General features: G+C 39.5%; 1 protein-coding gene across 1 annotated transcript in view; it reads left to right on the top strand.

Annotated features, from left to right (window-relative positions):
• The window catches only part of LOC126481767 (beta-mannosidase-like), a 279,943-nt gene that overhangs the window by 239,780 nt on the left and 12,569 nt on the right, over nucleotides 1-27,594 (top strand). The window contains exons 12-13 of the mRNA XM_050105721.1: nucleotides 4,796-5,007; nucleotides 18,503-18,712. Coding sequence (XP_049961678.1) covers nucleotides 4,796-5,007; nucleotides 18,503-18,712 — 422 coding nt within the window. The remainder of the gene's footprint in view (nucleotides 1-4,795; nucleotides 5,008-18,502; nucleotides 18,713-27,594) is intronic.

Genomic DNA, 27,594 nt, shown 5'->3' on the forward strand with positions numbered 1-27,594 from the left:
TGAAAATGGATGCAGCAGCATACTGCACACTTTTCTGCGCAAGAGTTAAGGAAGTCCAATCCAAATGCAGGTTGGATTTCTGCCAAGTATTAATGGAGTGAAAGCTGCTAATTCTTGGCAATAAGCTGATATTGTTAAGAAGAAATGACAGTAAAGAATATATATATTGAGAGGGTAGTGCCAAAAACTCTTTGCCTTTACAAATGTCTGCTTGTGTCTGTGTATGTGCGGATGGATATGTGTGTGTGTGCGAGTGTATACCTGTCCTTTTTTCCCCCTAAGGTAAGTCTTTCCACTCCTGGGATTGGAATGACTCCTTACCCTCTCCCTTAAAACCCACATCCTTTCGTCTTTCCCTCTCCTTCCCTCTTTCCTGATGAAGCAACCGTTGGTTGCGAAAGCTTGAATTTTGTGTGTATGTTTGTGTTTGTTTGTATGTCTATCAACATGCCAGCGCTTTCGTTTGGTAAGTCATATCATCTTTGTTTTTAGATATATTTTTCCCATGTGGAATGTTTCCCTCTTTTATATTCATATAATGTATTTAGAAACACAAGAAGATGGCCAATGGTTGCTTTTTCTAGCATCATGAACACAGCTGCGATAAATGCTGCTATTATTTTCAACTCAAATCAGAAAGAACGACTGAGACAAAGAGAGTTTTTGAGGCCGCTTTCTTTTGCGCTTCTGCATGATCATCTTCAGCAAAGAGTAATGTCAAAAATATTGCCAAGGAAGATAACTGAGAGAATTGGAGAGCTTTGCAGTGTGAAAATTTCTGAAGTGGAATCAACTGCAACCTCACGAGGATGTTGTGTGGACTGCAGAAGCAAAAACAGGAAAACAAGATATATTTGTAAGAACTGCAAGAAATGCATTTGCCTTGAACATTCTGTTACTGTGTGCCAAGACTGTATCGACAAAATATCTGATTGAATACATGCATTATTTTGATAACAGCTAAATTTGTGTAAATATTTTTGACCAAAATATTAAATTTATCCCTTAAATATATTTACTAAACTGATTTCTAATGATTTTACTTCATTTAATAATGCTTCCCTCCATAAATATACATCTAAATGCAAATTCAGAAAGATAGAAACTGAAAGGGTCTGTGACACCAGTTGCGTGTACTGCTGTCCTGTTTCCAGGTCCATGCACCTCTGGGTTAAACCCTCCCCGTTTCTGCTTACTTGCCAAAGCTGAAACAGAAGTGTCTGTCATTCATACTTCAAAATGAGAAACAGCCCTATCCAAGGGAAAAAGAAAATTACTGAAGTATTAACTTCTTTAGATTTGGAAAAAAACTGACCTGTCTTCCCCTGGAGACTCGTTAATTACATCCTAAAGTACACTACCTGCTGTCAGACAAATGAGTCTATAAATAATACTGAAAACTGTAAGTAGACAGTAATAAGCTTCAAATAAATTAAACAGTTTATTCAAATTGAATGATGACATGCCATGCAAAAATATATTCTTTTCTTAATGAAACATAATTTTATGCTTTACTTAAGTATGTGCTCAAATTGTGTACCATTGACTGCAAGGCACATTTGCATTCATGTTCAATAGATAGATGAACAGATGAAAGTACACTGGATGATATACAGTTACATGTGTAGTGAGGCTGGTGTAGGTGGGGCTTCATGGCAGACTGCATCATTCAGTGATCCCCATAGTAATAAATTAAGAGGAATCAAATCGAGAGAACTGATTAGCCACAGTACTGTGGCATTGTGCTCTGTCCAACAGTCAGGAAACTTTTCATTCAGTATTTGGGTTGCAACACAGGAAGAGTTAGAGGGGCAGTCATTGTGCTGAAACCACATACACTGTTGCTTGTGCTGTGGTAACCCTTCTAGAAGAAGAAAAAGAATGTTCCTGAGAAAGTGTGCGTACATATTTTCATTTAACATCCCTGGTAAGGTCACACAGTAGAATTTCCTATGCTGTAGCACCATAGGTTTATGCCTCACGATCATTGTAGTTGTAACTGATGAAGCCAGTGTGGATTTTGAGCTGCTCAGTAGCACGTGTTATCTAAATGTGCATTACCATGATCCATAAATGTTGCTTCATCGGTAAAGAGCACATGGAGAAATCTAGTGTCATGTCCCAAGAGATGCAGAGAAAACTTACAAAATTCTAGATATCTACCAAAATCACCTACCCCAGTGCCTGATGTAGTGACAGATGAGAAGGATGGAATTATGTCAATGCAAATGATACTCCTCCAGTTGATGCCACATTCCTTGGCAGTATATCTTATGCCACCATTTGCCATATAAAAGTAGCATTTCTAACTTCTGATTGGTGTACTTGCTGCATGTAAGAATTGTTGAAGCAGAAATGATCTGTTGGTAAATGACACAGTTCCTGCTAGTTCTGCAGTGCAGAAAAGTAAATAGTCAAAAGCCTTCAGGCCATAATGTAGCCTGGCACAAGTGTGTGTACAATGCAACAGCTGATTCTGGCCACTTTATGTTTGACTTTTAAAATGTTTCTTTGATTCTTTTGCAAATAGTTTTAACCTCAACATTAACAAGCATTATATCACTGCACCTGTGTTGTAAAGCACTTTCAGTTGCATAAAAAAGGATTTCATTATATTTAAAAAATCATGCTTGTCTCAATATCTCTATCAATATAAGTCAAGTACATACCCCTTAGCATACTATCAGTTGTGAGAAATCTTGTTTGATATCTGGAACTGTTCACGAAATAAAAGAGGTGTTAAATCTTACATGACTCATTGTGTTTCTTATCCTTTCTTTTCCTCCTTCTGTCTCTCTCTCTCTCTCTCTCTCTCTCTCTCTCTCTCTCTCTCTCTCTCTCTCCTTTTTTTTTTAACACTAATGGGTCTGATGCAACTCTAAACCATAAGAAGTATCACAAACAACATGGTGACATATTTATCATTTATTTATGGTCATAATTCCTACCAATATGTGGAATGGAATGTGTGTTAGGCAAAATTGCATCACGACACTGTAAGGAGCTTGGCTGTTAAGAAATATCTTACAATTGTTGTTTTTGTTAAATTTAGACTGCTTGCTTTATAAATGCCACATGGATGATCATCAATAGGATCTTAAGTCCTCCGACTGCATTCTCAAAGCTTCTCTCTTTGTACCAACTGAAAAGTATTCAGAATTTCAACTACTGCTCAATGGACTCAGACCATCTTTTTCTTAAACACACATATATTGTACCCGTGCTACAACTGTTCTTCCCATATTACAACCTAATCAGAATTACATACTATGATCATTCCCAATACAGGTTTCCCTATTTCATCCACTAGCTGCCTGTTAGCCAAACTGATCTCAATTTTCTCTTGTGACATCAGAAGTATTGTCATGAGCTGCAAAGCTCCAGGGTCCACAGCAGATCTCCTAGGTAGAAGAGAATACTTGCCTGAATAACAAGTATGATAATGGGAAGTTGGCTAACTGCCCATTGTCTTGTCTTGTAGATGCACATCTCAACTTATCCACACACTATGGATATAGTGCCCCTTGCCCATTATCCTCATTACTCACAGCATTTTGCTGTTCCCAATAAGAGTATGAGCCTGGTGTGTATCAGCACTGAAGTGATCATTGGGGATAGTGGGCAAGGTGCACTACATTCGAAGTGTGTGGATAAGTTGAGAATTTGGTCTGATGGGAGGCAGTCTGTGCAGTTGCAATGACCACTGCGGCAGGTTGACTAAGTAGTCAGAGCACCTGCCTAGTAAGCAGGAGATCCAGGTTTGAATCCTGGTCTGGCACTAATTTTCAACATTTCGCATTGATTTCAGTCAGTGCCCAGTGACAGCCAGTGCCTTAATTCCTTTGTGTCTTATATAGTTGAGACATACACTACTGCTCTTTCCCACCTATAAATGTTGGGTATTCTGCCAAATGTCAGCCAGGCCAAATATGCTGGAGCTGGCGATCATGTGTTCATCAGGTGAGCTTGCTTGTGTGTATGAATGGTGTGTGTCTCTCTTTTACTGATAAAGGCTGTGGCTGAAAGCTTCATGTAAGTGTCTTGTAACTGTGCCTGTCTCCAATTTACTGTGTCTTCTTTATGGTAAGTAGCAAAGCCTGAGTAATTTAGTCAAAATATTTTGCATGGTATGTACTGAAAGTTTTGACCCAACTAATAAAGAATCAGAGAAAATAGTAGCAACTAATACACAACATTATAATGACCTTCAGTGAGACTAATTCTTATTGTGTCACATTCTGGATTCACATATATGATCCTGAAAGAAAGAGACAACTTATGGAATAGCACATCTTATAATTATTTAGCTGGAAGAGACACAAAAATATCCTATCAGGAAAGATGGCTATGGACTGATATATTGGTACCTTTAGAAGTTTTGATCTCATCTGTGACTAGTTCCGAAATGCAATTAGTATCCAGTACTTTGCTGCTGCATTGACATTTCCTTCAAAATCACAAAGGAATCTGGTGACTAAAGAGAAAATATACTCTTATAAACTGGTACACTGGAACAGTTGTGTGTACTTTATTTGATTTTTACTGCTTTGGAACATTAAAGTTGAATGTAAAGATTCATTAGATTTGGAATCAAAATACGTTGTAAATTTCTGTGTTATAGTGACTGGAAGAAAAACATCAGTTATGAATATTAAGCAGTAAAATAAATATAATGCTGTAGTTTCTGACTGACCTTTACCTAATAACTTGCTAGTGTATGTTTGTGATGTTTCAGATTATATACACACTAACTCTTGCCTGTGTTACATTAATTATCCTATATTTTTCTTTGCAGATTTTCATGGCAACTGGAAGATGCTTCATTATTATGCAAAGAACTTTTTTGCTAATGTTCTTGTGTCACCATACATCACTCCTGAAGGAGAGCTGGTAGTGAGTCTTATCTCTGACCTGCCATATGAAATGGATACTGTTGTACTTAGCATTTATGTGTACCGCTGGGACAGCTTTGAGTTTGACATAGCTATTATAGGAGCACATAGACTGGTAAGAGAGGTTCTCATACACAATCTTCTTTGTTTTAAGGAAAAAAATGGCAGTAGCTAGAAGAACATGCCTTTTTACACATACACACACTCAAACTGTTTCCCACACACACCAATCATTCTGAGATTTATCTACTGATTGAGCCAGGGGAGAATTATCAGGCATTCTCATCCCATCTGGTCAGTCACCCCTGGCCTGGGGTTCTGGATGACTTTTGCAAACCCTCCCCATTTGCTGAACCTCACCAGTCCCTATTTTTCATTCCTCTTCCTTCCCCTTCAGCCCTTCTGCCAGAAGAAGGAGCCACTGGCTGCAAAAGATAGCACATGAACTTAACCTTTATACACTGAAGCACCAAAGAAACTCGTAGGGGCATGTGTATTCAAATACAGAGATATGTGTACAGGCATAATATGGTGCTACAGTCAGTAATGCCTATATAAGACAACAAGTGTCTGGCACAGATGTTATATCACTTGCTGCTGGTACAATGGCATGTTATCAAGATTTCAGTGAGTTTGAATGTGGTGTTATAGTAGGCACATCAGTAATGGGACACAGCATGTGTGAGGCAACGATGAAGTGGGGATTTTCCCATACGACCATTTCATGAGTGTACCGTTAATATCAGGAATCTGGTAAAACATCAAATCTCTGACATCACTGTGGCCACAAAAAGATCCTACAAGAAAAGGACCAACACAACTGAAGAGAATTGTTCAACATGAAAGACATGTAAACCTTCTGCAAATTACTGTAGATTTCAACACTGGGCCATCAACAAGTGTCAGCGTGCGAACCATTCAACGAAATATCATCAATATGGGCTTTTGAAGCCAAAGGCCCACTCATGTAGCCTTGTTGACTGCATGACACAAAGCTTTATGTCTTGCCTGGGCCCCTCATCTCCAACATTGGACTGTTGATGACTGGTAACATGTTGCCTGGTCAGAAGAATCTTGTTTCAAATTGTATCAAGTGGATGGACGTGTACAGGCATGGAGACCCTGCATGTCAGCGGGGAACTGTTCAAGCTTGTGGAGATCATGTGTGAGGCATGTGCAGTTGGAGTGATATGGGACTCCTGACACATCTAGATATGACTCTGACGGGTGACACATATGTAAGTATCCTGTCTGATGACCTGTGTCCAATGATGTCCATTGTGCATTCCAGCAGACTTGAGCAATTCCAGCAGGACAATGGGACACTACACACATCCTGAATTTTTACAGAGTGGCTCCAGGAACACTCCTGAGTTTAATCACTTCCGCTGGCCACCGAACTCCCCAGACATGAACATTATTGGGCATATCTGGGATGCCTTGCAATGAGCTGTTCAGAAGAGATCTCCACCCCTCATACCGTTATAGATTTATGGACAGCCCTACAGGATTTATGGTGTCAATTCCCTCCAGCAGTACTTCAGATATCAGTCAAGTCCATGCCATGTCATGTTGTACTTGTGCATACTTGTGGGGGCCCTACATGGTATTAGGCATGTGTACCAGTTTCTTTGGCTCTTCAGTGTCTATATTTTCTTCTACTGCCACCACATAAGTAGATTTTTTATCTATCCAGTAACATTATATTTTCCAAACTTTATTATTTTCATTGATGTAAAAGTTACATATGAAGCTTTTTCTGTGTGGTTTTACAGCATAATTCTCAAATAAGTAATAGTAGGGCAGATGGGGCATGTGCATGCTGTGTGAGGGTGCAGGAGGAGCAGGTCACTGTTCCCTAATGGCTGAAAGCTGTGTGGTCTGTGATCAGCCGGGAGCTGCCTCAGGATGCAGAATCTGGCATGTTGCATGGAATACCTCTGGTGTCAGTTGTTTTACCTACGGGCTCTGCCACCAATGCACATATGGCATACATGAGGTGGAGGTCCACTCTCTCAGCAGGGTGAATGGCGGATTGTAACATGTTGGTGTCATTCCAGGCAGAAAGTCAATGTGAGGACTTGCTGGTCTAGTCTTGACTGGTCACCCTGTGAGTGCACAGGTGGCTGCTCCTCCAGCAGCATCCAAGCTGGCACACAGAGAAAGGATTTACTAGTTATTATGAATACCAATGTTAGGTCATTATGGAGCCACTTAGGAAAATAGTGAAAGAAATCTAATGTGCAGTCAGTATGTCTGCTGGTGGACCATGTGCAAAATGTGGAAGCAGCCATGCTTGTGGCTATTGAGGTTGCAGTGTGCAATCATCTGCATCTTGTGACTCATGTCTGCACCAGTGGTGACTGTCACTTGGACTCTGAGGTCACCCTCAGCTGGTGAAAGTGGTGAAGCCTGCTGGCCTTGTTTGCAGAGTGCAAACAGAGCTCACAATATGCAGTATCATACCCAGAAATGATTAGAGTCCTTTTGTTTTGAGCCGAGTGGAGGATCTCAACCAGAGGCTCTGTTGTTTCTGTGATGACTTTGGCTTCAGATTCCTGGACCTGCATTATGGAGAATTGTAGGAGTCCTCTGAATATGTCATGGGTGCACTACTCAAAGGAAGTAGCTACTTGTGGATTGTACATAGAGATTTTTTTAAAGCCAGGCGATAGTTTGAAGTTCTCTGATGAATACTTGCTAGTCAGTATAATGAGAGTGCAATCAGATGAGTACAAAGTAAAGGCAGCTTGGGTGTCAAAATTTTAACAGTAAATTGCCAAAGCATTATAATTCCTCATACACTACCTTCCAGGAAAGTAGATGCACTCAAATTATTTTCAGAACTGAGAGCTTTGTGAAACTGAAAGAAGAAATATTTAATGACGTATGGAATGTATGGCAATGGCCTTGCCGCAGTGGATACGCTGGTACCCATGAGATCACTGAAGTTAAGTGCTGTTGGGCGTGGTCGGCACTTGGATGGGTGACCATCCAGGCCGCCATGCACTGTTGCCATTTTTCGGGGTGCACTCAGCCTCCTGATGCCAATTGAGGAGCTACTCGACCGAATAGTAGCGGCTTCAGTCAAGAATACCATCATAATGACCAGGAGAGCGGTGCGCTGACCCCTATCCGCATCCTCCACTGAGGATGGCATGGAGGTCCGATGGTCACGGTAGGCCACTTTTGGCCTGAAGACGGAATATGGAATGTTTGTTGGAAAGATAGGTAGATGCTATAGGAGGGAGAGTGTTCGTTGCAGCAAACAACAATATTGACTCTGTTGAGGTGAAATCAAGTATAACTGTGAAGTTACCTGGTCACAAGCATCTGGTGTAAGTGAACTCAAGTTAATCATTGACCACCTGATCCCACAGTAACTGTTGAGGAATCATTCAAAGACAGTCTGTTCTTAGTAATGTGGAAATACACAAATCATGCAGTATTAGTTGAAGGTGACTTTAACCTGTTGAGTATAGGATGGTATGCAGAAGGAATCATTGCAGGTGGCATAGACAGACAATCTTGTGAAGTAGTTCTGAATATATTTTCTGAAAACTGTCTTGAGCATCTGGTTTCACAACCCACATGCAATGGAAATATATTAGACCTTTTAGCAACAAATAGACCTGACAATATTGACAGTGTCAGCATAGAGACAAGGAATGATAATCATGATGTCATCATAGCAATGATGGTTACTAAAGCTAATGAATCCATCAAGATGGCTTGGATGATTTTTATGCTGGAAAGAGCAGGTAAGCAGTTGTTAACAACATACTTAGCCAATGAATAGACATCACTTAGTTTCAATATGATGGACATAGAGGAATTATGGATAAAATAATTGTAAATTGCACTCTGGAGAAGTATGTGCTGAGTAGGCAGACTAAGAATGAGAATGGTCTGCAATGGTTTAATAACAAAGTTTGCATTGTAAATTGTGCACTGGAGAAGTATGTGCTGAGTAAGTGGACTAAAGATGGAAAAGAACTGCCATTGGTTAATAGCAAAGTTTGGAAAATGTTTAGGAAGCAGAGAATATTGCACTCTTGGAAATGTTGACAGGCAAAGTTCTTACAGACTGATGCACAAAGCATGCAACAACTTCCACTGTCACACCTTAGTGAAGGATATTGCTGGTCCCATGTAGAATCACTAAGTGGGTCAAAGATTTCTAGCCAGTCACTCACTTGACCAGTCTGATGTGACAATAGGAGGCAACAAAACAAAGCTGAAGTTCTAAATTTTGTGTTTAAAAAACCATTCACACATGATAATTATACAGGCAAACCATTGTGTGACCACCACACCCACACCCTTATGGAGAACATAGAAATAGGCATCCCTATTGTTGAGAAGCCACTCAAAGAGTTGGAAAGAAAAAAAAAATGTTATCATATCTGTGAAGAATTCCAGTTTTGTTTTACAGAGAGCACTCTATGGCATTGGCCACTCACTTAACTTGTATTTTTGCATATCTCTCATCCAGCAAAAAGTTCCAAGCAATTAAGAAAAAGCTCAGGTGACTCATGTATTTCAGAAGGGTAAAAGAAAGAACCCACAAAAATATGAGCAATATCCTCAACATCAATTTACTGCTGAAGTCTTGAACATATTCACAGTTCAAATGTAATGAGTTTCCTCGAGACAGAAAAGCTTCTGTCTGCAAATCAGCATAGATTTAGTAAACATTCTTCTAGCAAAACAGCTTGTCCTTTCCTCACACCACATTCTGCAAACCATGGATGGAAGGCAACAGGCAGATTCTATATTCCTAGAATTCCAGAAAGCATTTGACACTGTGCCCAGTGCAGACTGTTATCGAAGGTCCGAGCATGCAGAATAGATTTGCAGATATGTAAGTGGCTTGAATATTTCTTAAGTAATAGAGGAAAGTACATTGTCCTCAATGGTAAGCATTCACCAGACACAAAGACTTCTTAAGTAATAGAACCCAGTACATGGTCCTCAATGGGAAGTGTTCATCAGAGACAAGGGTATTGTAAGAAGTGCCCCAGAGCAGTATGATAGAACCACTCTTGCTCTCTGAGTATGTAAACGATCTGACAGATAGGGTGAATGACAATGTACAGCTGTTAACTGATGATGCTGTAGTATACAGGAAAGTATCATCATTGAGTCACTGTAGAAGGATACAGGAGGCTTAGAATATCTAATTGGTGTGATGAAAGGCATCTTATTCCAAATCTAGGATAATGTATATTGAATATAATAGAGGGAAACATTCCACGTGGGAAAAATATATCTAAAAACACAGATGATGTGACTTACCGAACAAAAGTGCTGGTAGGTCGATAGACACACAAACAAACACAAACATACACATGAAATTCAAGCTTTCGCAACAAACTGTTGCCTCATCAGGAAAGAGGGAAGGAGAGGGAAAGACGAAAGGATGTGGGTTTTAAGGGAGAGAGTAAGGAGTCATTCCAATCCCGGGAGCGGAAAGACTTACCTTATGGTGAAAAAAGGGGTATACACTTGACCCCCTTTTTTCACCCTAAGGTAAGTCTTTCCGCTCCCGGGATTGGAATGACTCCTTACCCTCTCCCTTAAAACCCACAAGTGTATACCCCTTTTTTCACCATAAGGTAAGTCTTTCTGCTCCCGGGATTGGAATGACTCCTTACCCTCTCCCTTAAAACCCACATCCTTTCCTCTTTCCCTCTCCTTCCCTCTTTCCTGATGAGGCAACAGTTTGTTGCGAAAGCTTGAATTTCATGTGTATGTTTGTGTTTGTTTGTGTGTCTATCGACCTGCCAGCACTTTCGTTCGGTAAGTCACATCATCTGTGTTTTTAGATATAATGTATATTGATGCAGATGTGTAGGAAAAACAATACAGTGATGTTTAAATACAGTATTAGTGTTGTGGTGCTTGACACAGGCACTTCAATTAAATCATCATCATCAGGATTTCCTTCCAGCAATCGGGTAATAATTTGGTGAACAATATGCCTCCATTAGTTTCTGTCCTGGTATAATTTTTCCCTCTTCACTAAATCCCATGTCCCTTCTCTCCTCTTGAGTTCTTCCATAACCTGGTCTGTCCAGCTCTTTTTAGGCTGCCCAATTGGTCTTCTTCCTGGTACCTCCATCTCCAAATACTGGCATGGAGTTCAAGTTGGGTGCATTCGCTTCACATGACCAAACCACTTCAGTCTCACAGCACTCATCCTCTCCTCTGCAGTGAATGTCACCTACAGGTCTCTCCTTACATAATCATTCCTGACTCTGTCTCTCCTAGTTTTTTGCAGAGCTGACCTAAGGAACTTAATTTCACATGCTTGTATTTGACCCTCTTCTCTCTTATTTATGACACAGGCCTCTAGACTATTCATCATGATTGGCAGGAGATAAGTTTTATACATGCTCTGTTTGGCTCTTTGAAGGACTTCCTTGTCCCATATTAGATTTCATACTTGGTGGAAGAAGTTAGATCCTTTTGTTATTCTGTTTATGACTTCTGGTTTGGAACTTCCACTGCATGATATGATGCTACCCAGATAGTTGAAGCTTTTCACACATTCAACCTTCTCCTCCTCCAGTATGGTGTTACAAGGTTTGGGTGTCCTGCTCATCTCCATTGTCAGTCTCGTTCCTACTCACAGTTAACATGAAGTTTTTAAATTTTGTGTTCCAGTGATGTAGTCTCCTCTGAACCTCCATTTTCATCTCTCCCCAAATGGTGATGTCATCAGCAAAAACAAAAGCTTTGAGATCTTCATTTTCTTCTTCCTTGATTTCTTTCATGATTGCATCTGTAAGTGTAATGAAGAGTAAAGGGGAGAGAAAACTGACTTGCTGAAGACCTCTCTGTGTCTTAAATCATTTTGATCTTCCCCCTCCTACTTCTACACTGCTGTCACTACCATTGTACAGCATCTGAACTTTTTTTCCATTCATCCGGCACTGTGTTTTCTTCCCATATCACACCCAGCACCTGGTTTAACCATTGTATTACATGGATTCCTGTGGCTTAAATCATATCTGCTGTCAGCTCGCCAGATAATGCATATATATCTGCTCCTATAAGAAGTTTTTCTGGCACAGCCCAGTGCAATGCTGGCCACTAGATTTGTTATGTATAAAAAGAAACAACTGATTTTTCTTTATGATAATCGGGATGACCCTGGATAGGAGAAGTTAGTAAAATCCTTAAATTCAAATGAATGATTGTCAGCTACTAGATTTTGGACATTTTTCCTATTTTCTTCTTCTTTCAGCTTCCACTCCTTAATTTTAATTTTTGGTATTCTTTGTACAGCATTCAAACTTTTCATCTTATAATTTAGATCAGCTACTAGTAACTTGTGGTCACTATCCAAGTGCTCACTTGGTATGACTTTAGTGTCCCTTACTTTTCCTCCAATTAATTTGTCTGTTAATATATAGTCTATAACTGTCTTAGCTTTGCCATCCCAGCCATATCTAGTAATCTTTATCTTTAATTAACTATCTAAGCATAACACTGCAAAGCAATATGAAATGGTATGAACACATAAGTACCTTAGTAGGGAAGGTAAGTGGTTGACTTTGGGTTATTGGGAGAGTTTTAGAAAGCTGTAGCTCATCTACAAAGGTGGCCACATATGGAACACTTTTGTGACCCATTTTTTACTACCATTTGAGTGTTTGGGGTCCTCACCAGGTCAGATTAAAGCATTTACAAGTCATGCTGGTAGGTTTGATCAACATATGAGGGTTATGGATATGCTTTGTGAACTCAAATGGGGATCCTGGAAGGGAAGACAGTGTTCTTTTTGTGAGACACTTGCAAAAATTTAGAGAACAGGCATTTGCAGCTGACTTCAGAATGATTCTACTGCCACCATTGTACTATTTGTGTGAGGACTGCAAAGATCAGATATGAGAAATTTTGGGTCATATGAGACATATAGTCACTTTTCCCTCCTTCCATTTGTGTGTGGAATGGGGAAGGAAATGACTAATAGTGGTACTTGGCACCCTCCACTGTACACCTTATGGTGGTTTGAGAAGTAAATTGTTCTCTGGTGTCTCACATATTTGTCTATCATCCCTTGCTGGGTAACTGTGTCATACACAAGCATGTTTGGATATTATATTGTATCCAAAGTACTCCCACTTACAAGGGTTCCTGTGTGTTGCCTTCAGGCAGAAGACACAGGTTGTATTCTTAAAGTGTTCTTTGCAGTCTCATGTACCTGTTTGGTTAACATTCTGGGATAAGTAAAGTATCATCTCCAGCATTCTGTTTTACTTGTACTCTACAATAGTAACAGAAGTTGATGGTCTGCTGCACTTCACCACACCAGTGTGGCATACTCACAAACTAAATGATCTGTTGTGAGGTATAAGATGATGCAAAGGTGGGCAGAAGGATCAAAAGTCATTCCAGTCATTTTATCTCAATGTGTTTAATGTGAACAATAGTACATCAGGATACTTGCAAACATTTTGTAGCCAATATATCCTTCCAGGATGCAGAAACACTCCAGAGTCACAGGAATCTTCTTCTTTGTGATAATTAGTATTTGGTTTTTGTTATCAACAATCAACCTTCAATTCCTGTAGTAAGCATCTTCACAGTCATACTGGGTGAAAACAAGTGATATGGATGAAAATGATGGCAAAAATGTTTTTTGTGATGTCTACAATAAAATCTCAAATTTCTTCCTCCATCGATTCACAGTGAGTCTGTGACATTTTGGAAGCCATAAAACCTCCATCCATCTTCTGGCAAAGTGATGGTGTCTTGCAGTTTGTCCCTTTATATAGCCAGTGGCAGTGGATTGCAATTAAAATATATGCAGCACCAAATCTCATCAGTGGGTTTTACACTCAGTATCAGGACACATGTACTGCACCAAAAGATGGGTGAAGAGCCATGTGCCTTCCAAACAACTTGGACTCATTGGTAATTGATGTGAGAAAAACCTGAAGATTTTATTTTATGCAACAATGGGACTGCCTAGGTTGGTATCCAAAAGTGGTTCTAATGTGTCAATGACTTTCTTTCATCTGAGCAGATAATAGTTAATGGCTTGACCCCTGACAAAAGCAAAATTGAGCCAATCAGTTTTTATATTTGTGTAATCTCTTCCCATAAAGTCTCTAAGATCTTGGAGATGCCAAGGATGGTGTAAATTTGTAAGTAATATATTGCCATTCATGAATGTTCTCTCTGTTTCAAAATAGTTGCTATTTCTGCATATTTCTATGTATCTGATGAGACTCCAGTTTTAACAATGTTTTTAAGAGCATATTTTCTGCAGAAATTGGAGAATCACTGCTTTTACAATTTGCATTAGTTTCCTGAACAGTAAGATAACAGATAGTAAATTCACATTTGATCTGGCAGGCTGATACACAGCATGGCATTTGAGGTTAGGTGTCTTCTTTCAGTTGCCTGCTCCCTGTAATGAGGTCCAAAATTGGTGTCAGTTGAGATCATTCCATCTGCCCTCTCTGACTAGCTAACACAGCATCAGGCTTTTTTAATTCTGCAAACTGCATTGTGAGCCCTACTGGCTGTAATGGCATTTAACCCATGTTACTAAATGAAATTGTTTAGTGCAGGTAATTTTCATTTTGTATTGGATTGTAGGCTGGTGTGCCTTGGTGAACTCAGACTTTGTCTCCACTGTTTGTGCATTAGCATGAGTCTTGTTAGGTTTTATGTAATGTTGCGTGCCATTACCAAATACTTCAGAGATCATTTTATTGGCTACTAGTGGATAAACCCAGCATTGCTCATTGTAGCTGTGTGTCCACACCCATATTATGCAGTGTCTGACATGCCCATATCATGCAGTATCTGGCCATAGCTTAATGTTTATGATTTCATATCTCCTGAAGTACGTGTTGTACAGTCATATAACTTTGCACTTGCGTTCAGTGGTGTATGAGCTTACTGTCTGTGAAATATATCATGAATACAGTTAGTATTAATGAGGTAACAAATTATTAGCATCATGCCTCATGCAGTAGATAAACTGCATGAACGAGGGAAAAGGAGTAAGCAATAAACATTTTCATCATTTTATAGGGGTTGTCAGCAAGAAAGAAATTTGTAAAGGTTTTAAATTTTATGTCAAGCTTGTTACAAGTCTCTAAGTGCTCTCATTCTCAAATACTGGAATAATGTAATCTGAGAATTCAAGCACCACATGCTGCACTTCTTTGTCAGCCCCACCACTCTGATAGTTAGGTGGTTCTTACCCCTGACAGCAACTATTGACTGACAGTAAAGTATCTGTGTACCAAGTTCGAGTGAACTTGTTTTAGAAGGAAATGTGGAAAACACACACACACACACACAAAACACATCCATTTTTATAACACATATGGATTTCGCAGTTAATGTACATTCTGATGTATTCTAAACAGTGAGCACACACTAGAGTGCCTTGCTTAGTCACAGTATATTGTCTACTGTAGTAGGGCCCAGTAAACTGGGACTTTGAAGTGATAACTGGCTTTAAATATATTAACATGCAGACTTAGTTCTTTGTTTTCTCACAGTAATATATCTACCATCTCATCTTTATTTACTTCCTCATCCCATTCTATGATTTTGTCTTAAATCTGTTTCCCTTGTACTGGCCTTCTATATATTCCTTCCACTTTTCAGCTTTCACTTCTTTGCTTGGTACTCTTTTTCCTTCTGACCTCTTAATATTTATACAGTGCATTGGAAAAAATGAAATGAAGGAGATACTTAGCAAACACAACAAGCTGGTGGCCAGGGTAGTTGAAGTGTCTACACCCACACTATTGCGTGCAGCCTCCCCCCCTCCCCCCCCCCCCAACACACACACACACACACACACACACACACACACACACACACACACACACACACACACACACACACCAGGTGTCACTGGCTGCAGACTCTGATGCAGTCACCTCACTGGCCACTGACATGTGCCTTGTGGACAGACCATGTAGGGATCGGTCCATAGGGTGAGGGGTTATAAATCAGCCATGCACCCCCAGGAAGTCAGTTCATCGCTGCACCTGATGATGGCGACATGTCTAATCACCAAAATATTGTTTCTGATGGATGCTGTGAAACAACAGTACACCTGTGGTTATCCAGTCAATAATAACATTATTATGTGAAGCTCAAGCAGTAAAGAGAGATAAAAGAAAGTGGTAGTATGACTGCAAGTGTCATTGTAGCTTCTGACAGATTCAGTTGAGAAAACTGATAAATCATGACACAGAACTGAGCTCAGCATCTCTGACTCTGTGGACAGTTACCATGCAAAGTGCCCACAGCATGGAATGCTGACATTTTTTCCACATAATGATAAATCATTATACAGTTTCAACCACAATGTTGACTCAGCAAGACAATACTACACAGTGTGTGTAAGTCTGTTGGGTTAGAAATTGGTCCCGCCTGCTATGAGCTGCATTGCTGGCATGTATACCACTATCAGAGCTTCTATTATCCAAGGACCATAAATGCCTCAAAGTGCAACAGGCACATGAATGACATTTGTAGCATGCTGAGCAGCAAAATGTAATGTTTGGAGTCAAGTCACATATATGTGTTAAATATTGCCATGTGGTGAACACAATCTCACAGATTGCATTGTGAAGGGGCACAAATATAAAATAAATAATAGGCTTGAACTGCTATCAAATGTTGCAGGGTACCTCAACTTCTACATAGTAAGATATTGAGACTTTCACCACATAAAAAAGTACAGACTTTGCTTCAGACAATTCCGTACATCATATTTCAATTGGACAATGCAGCACCACATGTGGTGAGCGATTTCACAGTGTTCTTCAAAAAATGGCAAGTACTGCTACTTTCCTGAGCTAAAGATTCACCTGAGATTGAATATGTTTTAGAGATGGTTGGTCAAGAATACACTAGTTGCAGTTATCAAGCAACCACTGTTGATACGTTAGGGACATATATACAAAATGGATGATGGGTAATTGCTTAGGATGATATCCTGGCCCTCTTTAAATCCATACCAGGACATTTGGAGTCTCTGACTGATGGATGTAGGAACTTCACAACCTACTTAATGCTCAGAGTCAGATGAATGGGAGCTAGTCTAAATGTAGAAAAATGTAAGTTAATACAGATGAGTAGAAAAAATATAGCCATACAGTATGAGTATAGCATTAGTAGTGTGCTGCCTGAAATAGTCACATTGATTAAATATCTAAGCATAATGCTGCAAAGTAATACAAAATGGAATGAGCATGTCCACTTCACTTTACTGGGAGAATTTCAGGAAAGTGTGGTTCATCTGTAAAGGAGATCACATATAGGACACTATTGTGGCCCATTGTTGAGTAATGTTCAAGCGTTTGGGATCTGCACCAGGTCAGGTTAAAGGAAGACATCAAAGCAATTCAGAGTCAGGCTGCTAGATTTATTATCAGTATGTTTAAACAATGCTGGTATTACGGAGATACTTTGCGGACCCTAATGGGGCTCACTGGAAGGAAGTCGACATTCTTCTCAAGGAGCACTGTTGAGAAAATGTAGAGAAATGGTGTTGAAGGCGGACTGCAGAACAATTCTACTGCCAGAAATGTATATTTCATGTAAGGACAAAGAAGATGAGATTAGAGGGATTAGGGCTTGTGTGGAAATACATAAATAGTGTTTTTTCCTTGCTCTGTTTTCAAGTGGAATAGGAAAGGAGGTGACTAGTAGTGGTACAGGGTACCCTCCACCATGCACTGTACAGTGGGTTGCAGAGTATGTATGTACATAGACACAGATGCTGATATGAGGTAATTATACTGTAATTTCATTTCAGTCCCATGTATCATCATAAATCTGGCAGTTATCACAATGTTAGTGTATTTCAACATATAAAGATTCATGATAGACACACTATCATTCATTTATGTTGGTAGCAACAAAGAGATACATTATGTACATTTTCTTCGCCTTTACTATAGAACTAGTAGCCCCCCCCCCCCCCTCATCCCTCTCCCTTGATTCCTTAAAGTATCAAACTTCTGCATATAAAACAGCTTCAAATGTCTGATTACTTTACAAATGCAAATGTGTTAAATATTTTACATTAAGCATGTAAAATGTTTATGGTTGTAGACACAAAACCATAATTTGTTGCTTTTATTAGATCTGGATTATTCACCCACAGACTAGTGAAAAAGTCAAAACCAAAATTGAACTACGTGCCATACAGTGATATAATCTCACAGTACATTCAGTAGTATATTAGTTGTACATGCAGATACTGTTTGCAAAATTTGTTGTGAACAGAGTTAATAGAAAAGAAGTAATAAACTGAAATGTAGTGCCAGATGCAGGAGTTGTACTGCACAAACAACAAAAATGAAGTAGGCGATAAATTCTTTTTCTTTCATTATTTTATTGGGGGTGTCAGGAAGAAAAAGTTTCAAAAAGGTTGGAAATTATGTGTAAAGCTTTCTGGAAGCTACTACATAAAGCTTTCTGGAAGCTCCTCCAGGGTGGATACATTTACATTCACTTGAATTTGCTTTATACAATATTACAGTTACAAATAATGTGTCTGTTAATGTTCTAGTTTATTTCAACTCATAAGTTACTTAACATCTCTAAACTTACAGCCAGCTGCCACAGCATATGATGCATACAACGAAACACTGGAAAATATCCTGGAAGGTACAACATGCGGTGCTGATGGCGGTACAAAAGACGCGTGTCTATTATATTTCACTTTAGAAGATGACACATTAACAAAAAAAATCAGTCCAGATAACTTTATATTTCTTAGTGAAATAAATTCAGCAATTGGAATCAGTGATCCTTCATTAAATGTGAGTATTCAGCTTTAAAAGGTTTTTTTTTTTTTTTTTTTTTTTTTTTTTTTTTTTTTTTTTTTTTTTTTTTTAAAAAAATATCTATGGAACTGCTTTGTTGTTCAATGCATAAAACATTTTAAATATTGGTAGTGTAATTCCTTTCAAATTGTGGAATTGTGGTTTAAATTAATCCATCTACCTTTTAAAAAAGAAAAATACTAAGTAGCTTACATTCTTTGCAGAATAAAAATTATTGTTTGGATTAATAATAAGCTGATTTCCATTGTAAATAAAACACTCTGTATTCACAGAGTGATTGACTCTCATTTAAGAATCAACTCTTTGATGACATATGCATGTGAAAACACTACCATAGAAATATGAGAAAACTTTGGTATTCAACAACAAAGAATCACATTTGCCTTAATCATTATAATCTACTAGAAAATAAATTGCTCCAAGTGAGCAAGTCACAGTCTTCTTTTATGCACATTTAGGCCTGTCAATGCAGACAAAGTATCCATACTATAATTCCTATAAGATTTGCTGTAACTGTTAATCTGTTAATGCTTAGAATTTTCAGAGTCTAATAAACAAGAAGTGGTGAGCAATTATGTGGTGCAGTTTTTATCATGTACTGATGGAGAATCATAGGTTAAAGGGAACACCTCCATTGCTGGGAGAAAACTGTACATTTTGCTTTAGCATTCTGAGATAGACAGGGTGTATATGACCTGGGACAGTTGGGAGATCCAGGAAAAACACGGCAACTTTTTCATCTGGCAGAAAACCAGGAAAACCTGGGAATTTTTTAGAATTCCGGGAATTTTTCATTGTTTTAGTTTTCAGCTAAATTTTTGTAACTTTGACTGGTAAGAACCGATACTCTAACAAAGGATATTACTGTATCCCACTTCTGCAGAATAATACTGCAGCAATAAAACGTACGAGAGAAAAAAATGAAAATACGACTTCAATTGCAAAGGAAATGTGCGACATAAAACAACAAAACACTGTCCTCATACAAGCGCCTGCCAACCGAAAAATTTGTGAAGACTTTAGAAAGTACTTCATAACAACAAATTGCCTCCGATGAGCATGACGTCACACCTGTTTACATTAGATTCATTTTATCAGTTACGAGCAGGCTCATGGATATGCACAGTTGAGTCGCATATGAGTAGTACCTTCTCCCACTTCTGGCTACAGAAATGTGGCTCTTGGCTGAGTAAGCAGCAAGCAGCTGGATGCTACCAGGAAAAATTTTACTGGTGCACCCAAGCTGCCAGATTCATGCATGCGCAGCATGCCTGGATCTGGGAGGGAGGAGGAGGGGGGGGGGGGCAATTCGAGATATCTAAAGTGGGTGGCAATTTCGAGGGGGGAAGGGGGCTCCAAATTCAAATTATTGAGGGAAAAAAACCTTGTTTCACAAAGTGCCTAGCATTCAGCGAATGTTGACCTATCAGTTATGCATGTGGTTTTGAAATGCATCCCTGTTGGTTTTTGAACACATTCTAAGTTGATTTCTGAATGAATCATAAGTTCATTTTTGAAGGCGTGCATAGTGTATGTGATGTCCCTCTCAGGGGAATCCTCACTGCATCTAGAAATAAACTTTATTGCAAACAAAATGGGATGGGGCCATACGAGCTGAGTGAAGTAAGTCCGAATGAATGAATGCCAGTTGCTGTCTGTCCGGTGTTAATTGTGAGGTTTTTTTTAAAAAAAAGAAAAAAAAGAAAATAAAGAGGGCAGGATGTGAAACTGGTCGATTGGGAGCGGGAGAGGCATGGGAGGACATTTTAATTTCCACTGTCCTGAATATAATTTCATGGCATCCATTACAAAATATACACTTTTCAATTCCACAGAGTGAAATACAGTGATGTGCAATAGAAGAATGCTGTGTGAAGAGGCATGGCGTTGCACACTTAAGACCAAATAACATGTCTTACATTTCCTCGAACATATATGTTTTGTGTGTCAGTCTCTTAAGAAAGATGTGCACTGAAATGAACATATTTTTGAAAACTGTTTTTTTTTTTTTAATTTTTGACAACTATCAAACACTTGAGGGAGGGGGGAGGGCACTATGTAGTACTTCCCCAGTTCAGAAATACCTTAGATCAGGGCTGATGCACAGAGCAGTCTGAGTTATAGTAGGGAAGTGGGTAGTATCCATTGATCCATGTTTACATTTAGTAATTTTGCTGTTTCCTCTTCATTTACTGCTCTCATGTCAAATGGAAACAAAACAGGTTTCAGTGGCCGGGAGCTATAATGTGAATTAAAATACATTCACATAGTTACAGAAGGCTAAAATATGTTATTAGTTTCAGATTTTTCTTTCTGGCGGTCAAGCATTAATCGCCTTGCAGCACAATAAAGTTATTTTTGTCAGTTTTCTAAAGAAATTTTGCTTTTATTAATCTTTTCTGCTGAGGCAGTCAATGTATCTGAAACAAAGTATTTAATTCCACACTAATGGCTAGTTTCAACTGTTTGCTGCTTTTCATGTACACGTTTTCATCTTCTAGCAAGAATGGCATTATGCCATAATAAAGAACCAAACATGAGATAATGCAGTAATGGTACTCAAAGAAATTTTCATCCTGAAAACCACACTGAAAAGTTTAATACTAGGTCGAGGCCTACTTCATTGTGAATCTGGACATATAAATGTGCACTTTAAGTATGCACTTTAAATGTGCACAATTTGGTATAGTTCACAAAATTCCAATGCTCTTGGAGTATCCTCTGACATCTTGTTTCTTTTATGACATAGTGTAAGATCTTTTGATGTTTTACACGTACGAACATACGGGCTTCCTACGTCATCGTAGCTGCGCAGGTGTGGTGGCACCTGTTATCTGGTGCTCTCTGGCAACTGCTAAAACAAACCTATTTCTAACAGATCACGGGACAATATTGTGAATGGTGGTTTGAAAAGTGTTACATTCAAAGTAAATTTCCTTTTACAGAAGTTGAACTATGTGTGAGAATGTACAATGAATATCTTAAATCACAGAGTGATTGACTCTCATTTAAGAATCAACTCTTTGATGACAAGCCATTTAGAAGAATTTTGAGCCCAGAAGATCAGACATTTATGTCATTGTTAAAAATTTTACTGGCACATTTGTGTGATATACCCTAAAGTGTAACACACGCAAAAAGACCAACATTATATGTGAAAGCTTATCTTTTCTTGCAGCTTATTAACTGTAGAGACTAATATTATTTGCGAAGGCATTGCTTTTCTTGTAGCAACACTATGTATATTAATTTAAACCATTAACGTGTCCTGTTTGTGTGTTCGCACTACTTAATAGTGATGTTGCTATTGGCTGATTACATCACATGTCCTATGCTCTGAATATCCGCTGTCATCTGCTGGTGAGATCACATGACATGAGTTATGACTGGCTTACAACAGTGCATCACAATCTTGGAAAGTAATATGGGATGTTTGGTGGAATTTGAATTGTAATACCAAAATATGCAGCATACATGTCACTGCACATCAAAGATCTTTCCAAAACGTGTTTTTTTTTCCCCCTGAGTTTCATTTCCTAAAGTGCCAGGAAATTCCACATCCGTGTATGAAACCATAACCACTCAAAGGATTGATAAGTTTTACAGTACTGAGGGAATATATACAGTCACTTAATATGGGAAAAGTGTGTTTTCACCTGGGAGAAAGTGTATTTTTAACCGGGAAATCTGGGTGAAATCCAGGAATTTTTTTTCCTTGTCTGCGTATACATGCTGTATAGAGTAAAAAATTTTGTGTGTACCCTTCAGCCTTCAGGCTGTTCACTGATAAAGTAGGTCACCCTTGTCATTGATTGAAAAGAATTTCTGCATCACAGAAAAAGGGCACATTGAGGTGTGTACATCATCATGCTAGGGTAACAAGTGGATTGGTCTGCATGTGCACTTCATAGCATTCTGCAAAACAATAATGAAGGGAAGAAACCTCATCCTCTGGTTTGAACATTTGAGGGAAGTCTGACAGAATGTTGACTTACATATCAGCAGGATTAATTCATACAATGAAACTTTGATTACCATATATCCAGCCTACCTGATGATGTTTATTGAATCCATTCACTGAGACTTATCAAATACAAATATTTGGGATTATTAACATCAGATGATGGAACCACAAACTACAAATCAACTACTAGGTAATTACTTCAAGGAATAGATGGCGTGAGCTGTCCAGAGTCCTGTGTAACAAAAAACAAACCTTACAATCTAGCTCATAGACTGCAATCATATGAATGTGCAGAGGACAAGTGAGTGAAAACATAAGAGTAAGTCCAGTAAAAAATGCACAGGGCATCCTTGTAGAAAGAAACATGCTACATAAAGTCTGGAATAAATTCATACTGATGTGGAACGACCATTTCTTTTGCTGCCTGGATGACTACATCATAAGTAAAGCCTCTGCATCACTACAAGTAGGATATTTGGTGTTTAACTTCAAGTCACTTGGCTAATAATTGTCTAAAAAGATGTGAAAAAACAGCATTGGTCAAATACCAGGTTATCAAATAGTTCCTTAAGATTAGGAAAGTCAGTTCCATGCAATGCAAAAATATAAGGGCCAATCAAAAAGCTTCTATTCAAAGGCCATACAGTCTAGAATGTTGGATGTTCACCACCCTGTTTGTATGCATTTGGTAGTAATGTCGCCATAGTTCACAATGAAGCATTTACAGCTTGCACATCAGAAAGATGTGAATACCACACTAATCCCTTGCCTACATGTTGGTGCATATATATCCTTATTGGAGTTGTTGACAAAATTATTTAATTGTATGAATATAATAGAGGGAAACATTCCACGTGGGAAAAATATATCTAAAAACAAAGATGATGAGACTTACCAAACAAAAGCGCTGGCAGGTCGATAGACACACAAACGAACACAAACATACACACAAAATTCAAGCTTTCGCAACAAACGGTTGCTTCATCAGGAAAGAGGGAAGGAGAGCGAAAGATGAAAGGATGTGGGTTTTAAGGGAGAGGGTAAGGAGTCATTCCAATCCTGGGAGCGAAAAGACTTACCTTAGGGGGAAAAAAGGACAGGTATACACTCACGCACACACACACATATCCATCTGCACATACACAGACACAAGCAGACATTTGTAAAGGCAAAGAGTTTGGGCAGAGATGTCAGTCGAGGCGGAAGTAAAGAGGCAAAGATGTTGTTGAAAGACAGGTGAGGTATGAGCGGCGGCAACTTGAAATTAGCGGAGGTTGAGGCCTGGCGGGTAACAAGAAGAGAGGTTATACAGAAGGGCAAGTTCCCATCTCCGGAGTTCTGAAAGGTTGGTGTTAGTGGGAAGTATCCAGATAACCCGGACAGTGTAACACTGTGCCAAGATGTGCTGGCCATGCACCAAGGCATGTTTAGCCACAGGGTGATCCTCATTACCAACAAACACTGTCTGCCTGTGTCCATTCATGTGAATGGACAGTTGGTTGCTGGTCATTCCCACATAGAAAGCTTCACAGTGTAGGCAGGTCAGTTGGTAAATCACGTGGGTGCTTTCACATGTGGCTCTGCCTTTGATCGTGTACACCTTTCGGGTTACAGGACTGGAGTAGGTGGTGGTGGGAGGGTGCATGGGACAGGTTTTACACCGGGGGCAGTTACAAGGGTAGGAGCCAGAGGGTAGGGAAGGTGGTTTGGGGATTTCATAGGGATGAACTAAGAGGTTACGAAGGTTAGGTGGACAGCGGAAAGACACTCTTGGTGGAGTGGGGAGGATTTCATGAAGGATGGATCTCATTTCAGGGCAGGATTTGAGGAAGTCATATCCCTGCTGGAGAGCCACATTCAGAGTCTGATCCAGTCCCAGAAAGTATCCTGTCACAAGTGGGGCACTTTTGGGGTTCTTCTGTGGGAGGTTCTGGGTTTGAGGGGATGAGGAAGTGGCTCTGGTTATTTGCTTCTGTACCAGGTCGGGAGGGTAGTTGCAGGATGAGAAAGCTGTTTTCAGGTTGTTGGTGTAATGGTTCAGGGATTCTGGACTGGAGCAGATTCGTTTGCCACGAAGACCTAGGCTGTAGGGAAGAGACCGTTTGATGTGGAATGGGTGGCAGCTGTCATAATGGAGGTACTGTTGTTTGTTTGTGGGTTTGATGTGGACGGACGTGTGAAGCTGGCCATTGGACAGATGGAGGTCAACGTCAAGGAAAGTGGCATGGGATTTGGAGTAGGACCAGGTGAATCTGATGGAACCAAAGGAGTTGAGGTTGGAGAGTAAATTCTGGAGTTCTTCTTCACTGTGAATCCAGATCATGAAGATGTCATCAATAAATCTGTACCAAACTTTGGGTTGGCAGGCCTGGGTAACCAAGAAGGCTTCCTCTAAGTGACCCATAAATAGGTTGGCGTACGAGGGGGCCATCCTGGTACCCATGGCTGTTCCCTTTAATTGTTGGTATGTCTGGCCTTCAAAAGTGAAGAAGTTGTGGGTCAGGATGAAGCTGGCTAAGGTAATGAGGAAAGAGATTTTAGGTAGGGTGGCAGCTGATTGGCATGAAAGGAAGTGCTCCATCGCAGTGAGGCCCTGGACGTGCTTGTGTCTGTGTATGTGCAGATGGATATGTGTGTGTGTGTGCGCGAGTGTATACCTGTCCTTTTTGCCCCCTAAGGTAAGTTTTTCCACTCCCGGGATTGGAATGACTCCTTACCCTCTCCCTTAAAACCCACATCCTTTTGTCTTTCCCTCTCCTTCCCTCTTTCGTGATGAAGCAACCGTTTGTTGCGAAAGCTTGAATTTTGTGTGTATGTTTGTGTTTGTTTGTGTGTCTATCAACCTGCCAGCACTTTTGTTTGGTAAGTCTCATCATCTTTGTTTTTAGATATAAATTATTTAATTGGGTGGATAAAAATCTCTCACCAAGCAATGGCAGAACACACACATAAAAGGCTGTTGTAACTGGCAAGCTTTCAGAGCCAGTGGTTGCTTCTTCAGGCAGAAGGGTCAAATGGCAAGGAAGGAGGGTGAAGGAAAAGAAATGGAAAGGTCTAGGAAAAGGGGTAGATTTTGGGAAAGTCACCCAGAACTGCAGGTCAGGGGAGACTCACCATTCAGGATGAGAAGGAAAGAAGTCACCATAAAAGCAAGTAGCAGTTGAAGATCAGGATGTAGTTGCAACACTCAGATAATCCTAGTGTGTGAGCAAGTGAATGACATATATTTTATTCACCTAAAGAGAGTGTTGTCAAAGCGTTTTTTTCTAATAAATATGCCATTGGAACCTAATTTGTGATAAAGTGGTTACTTGAGTAATGAAGTAACATAGTACAGTCTTATATGAAGTCTTCAAGGGCTGTCAGCTGAGTAGCACCATTGTCTCATAGCGAGACAATGATGCTACTCGGCTGACAACCCATGAAGAAGTCATATATGAAATTCACCAAGAAAGCCTGCACTCACATATAGTACAGTCTATTCTGAAGTGAAAGTCAACAAATAGTTTTGTTGCTACACTAGTTCTCCAAAAAATTAGTCAAAAATGTTTGGTCCCAGCTAAATACATTGAAGTGACAGGGCCACCAAACAGTGGTAAGAGGTTGACCATGGTGTACTGGATGGGTGAAGAAAGTTTTTTTTTTGGGGGGGGGGGGGGGGGGCACGGGGGAGGGAGGGGACTGAAGAGGTAGAAGGAAGAATGGGTGATAACTGGTAAACTGGTAGGGATAGGCAGGTTGAGACTGATAAGGAATGTATAACCAGTTCACACTCTCTGACACAGGCAGAAAGAGTTGCAGATGGTGCCTAATGAGTGCAGAAATGGCTTGGGAGGGAGCAATAGAACAAAGGAAGATTGTGACCACCGAAAGGAAAGCAAGAGTATGGCTTTATGAGTTGATGTGGAGGGCATGGCTGCAGAGGTGGACATGTGAGTGGGATAGAAGGTAGCAGAGAATGTGGTCAAAATGAGAAATGTGGGATCAAAGGAACCCCCCCCCCCCCATAAAAAAAAGAAAAAAAAAGAACTTTGCAGAAAGCTAAGCAATCTTATCACCTTCTAAGTACTCTTGAGTGTACATAACATATTGGTTAATCAGTGAATCCATTCTTGGTGACGTTTGTATACAATAAAATATTCATGGGTTTCTTGCCATGTAAGATGGCAGTGTGGGCATGGTGTTTCAGAAATGCTGATGTCTGCCTTTCCACTTCCTGGCAAAGTGCCAGTCTGTTACAAACTAGTCTCCATATATAGGTATCAGCACAGGTATTTAAATCACATAACAGCTGCTCCACGACAGTTTACAGCAGTCTGGCCAGTTGTTTATGTAGCTAGCAACTTGCATCTGTCATACATGGCTCCATACACAATGCAGACTGTGTAACAAAGCAAGCTGGGATATTTTTAATTCCCCTCTTGTTCTGCCATCTGCCTCCTCAAAATTCATTTTTTTTTTTTCATTTTTGACTAATTACTATTAAGATACGTGACCATAGTCTGCATTTTCATAAAAGAGAAAGGTTGGCCCTCATTTTTAAAGTAAATAACACCAGATCTAATTTTGTGCCTAGTTTTATGTATGTAATTGAGTTTCTAATTTATTTTGACTATTAATAGTTAGTACCTTTTGTTATAGGGCGAAATCAGTTATTGTTTTGTAACTTAAATTCTGTCGTTGACTTATAAACAAATATAAATTATGCACTAATTATAAACATTTGGAGGAACAGCTAATAGTATTCTTAAAGGATCTATTTGGCTCTATTTGAAAACATGTAAGCAAAGCCAGCTCTTAATTAATTCCAAAGTATTTAAAAGTTTTATCAGATGTATTGTTTGCATAATGATATTTGTTAATTTCATAATTTAAACAAATATTTCAGCCTAAA

This window comes from Schistocerca serialis, chromosome 5 (assembly GCF_023864345.2).
Source record: "Schistocerca serialis cubense isolate TAMUIC-IGC-003099 chromosome 5, iqSchSeri2.2, whole genome shotgun sequence".
NCBI lineage: Eukaryota > Metazoa > Arthropoda > Insecta > Orthoptera > Acrididae > Schistocerca > Schistocerca serialis.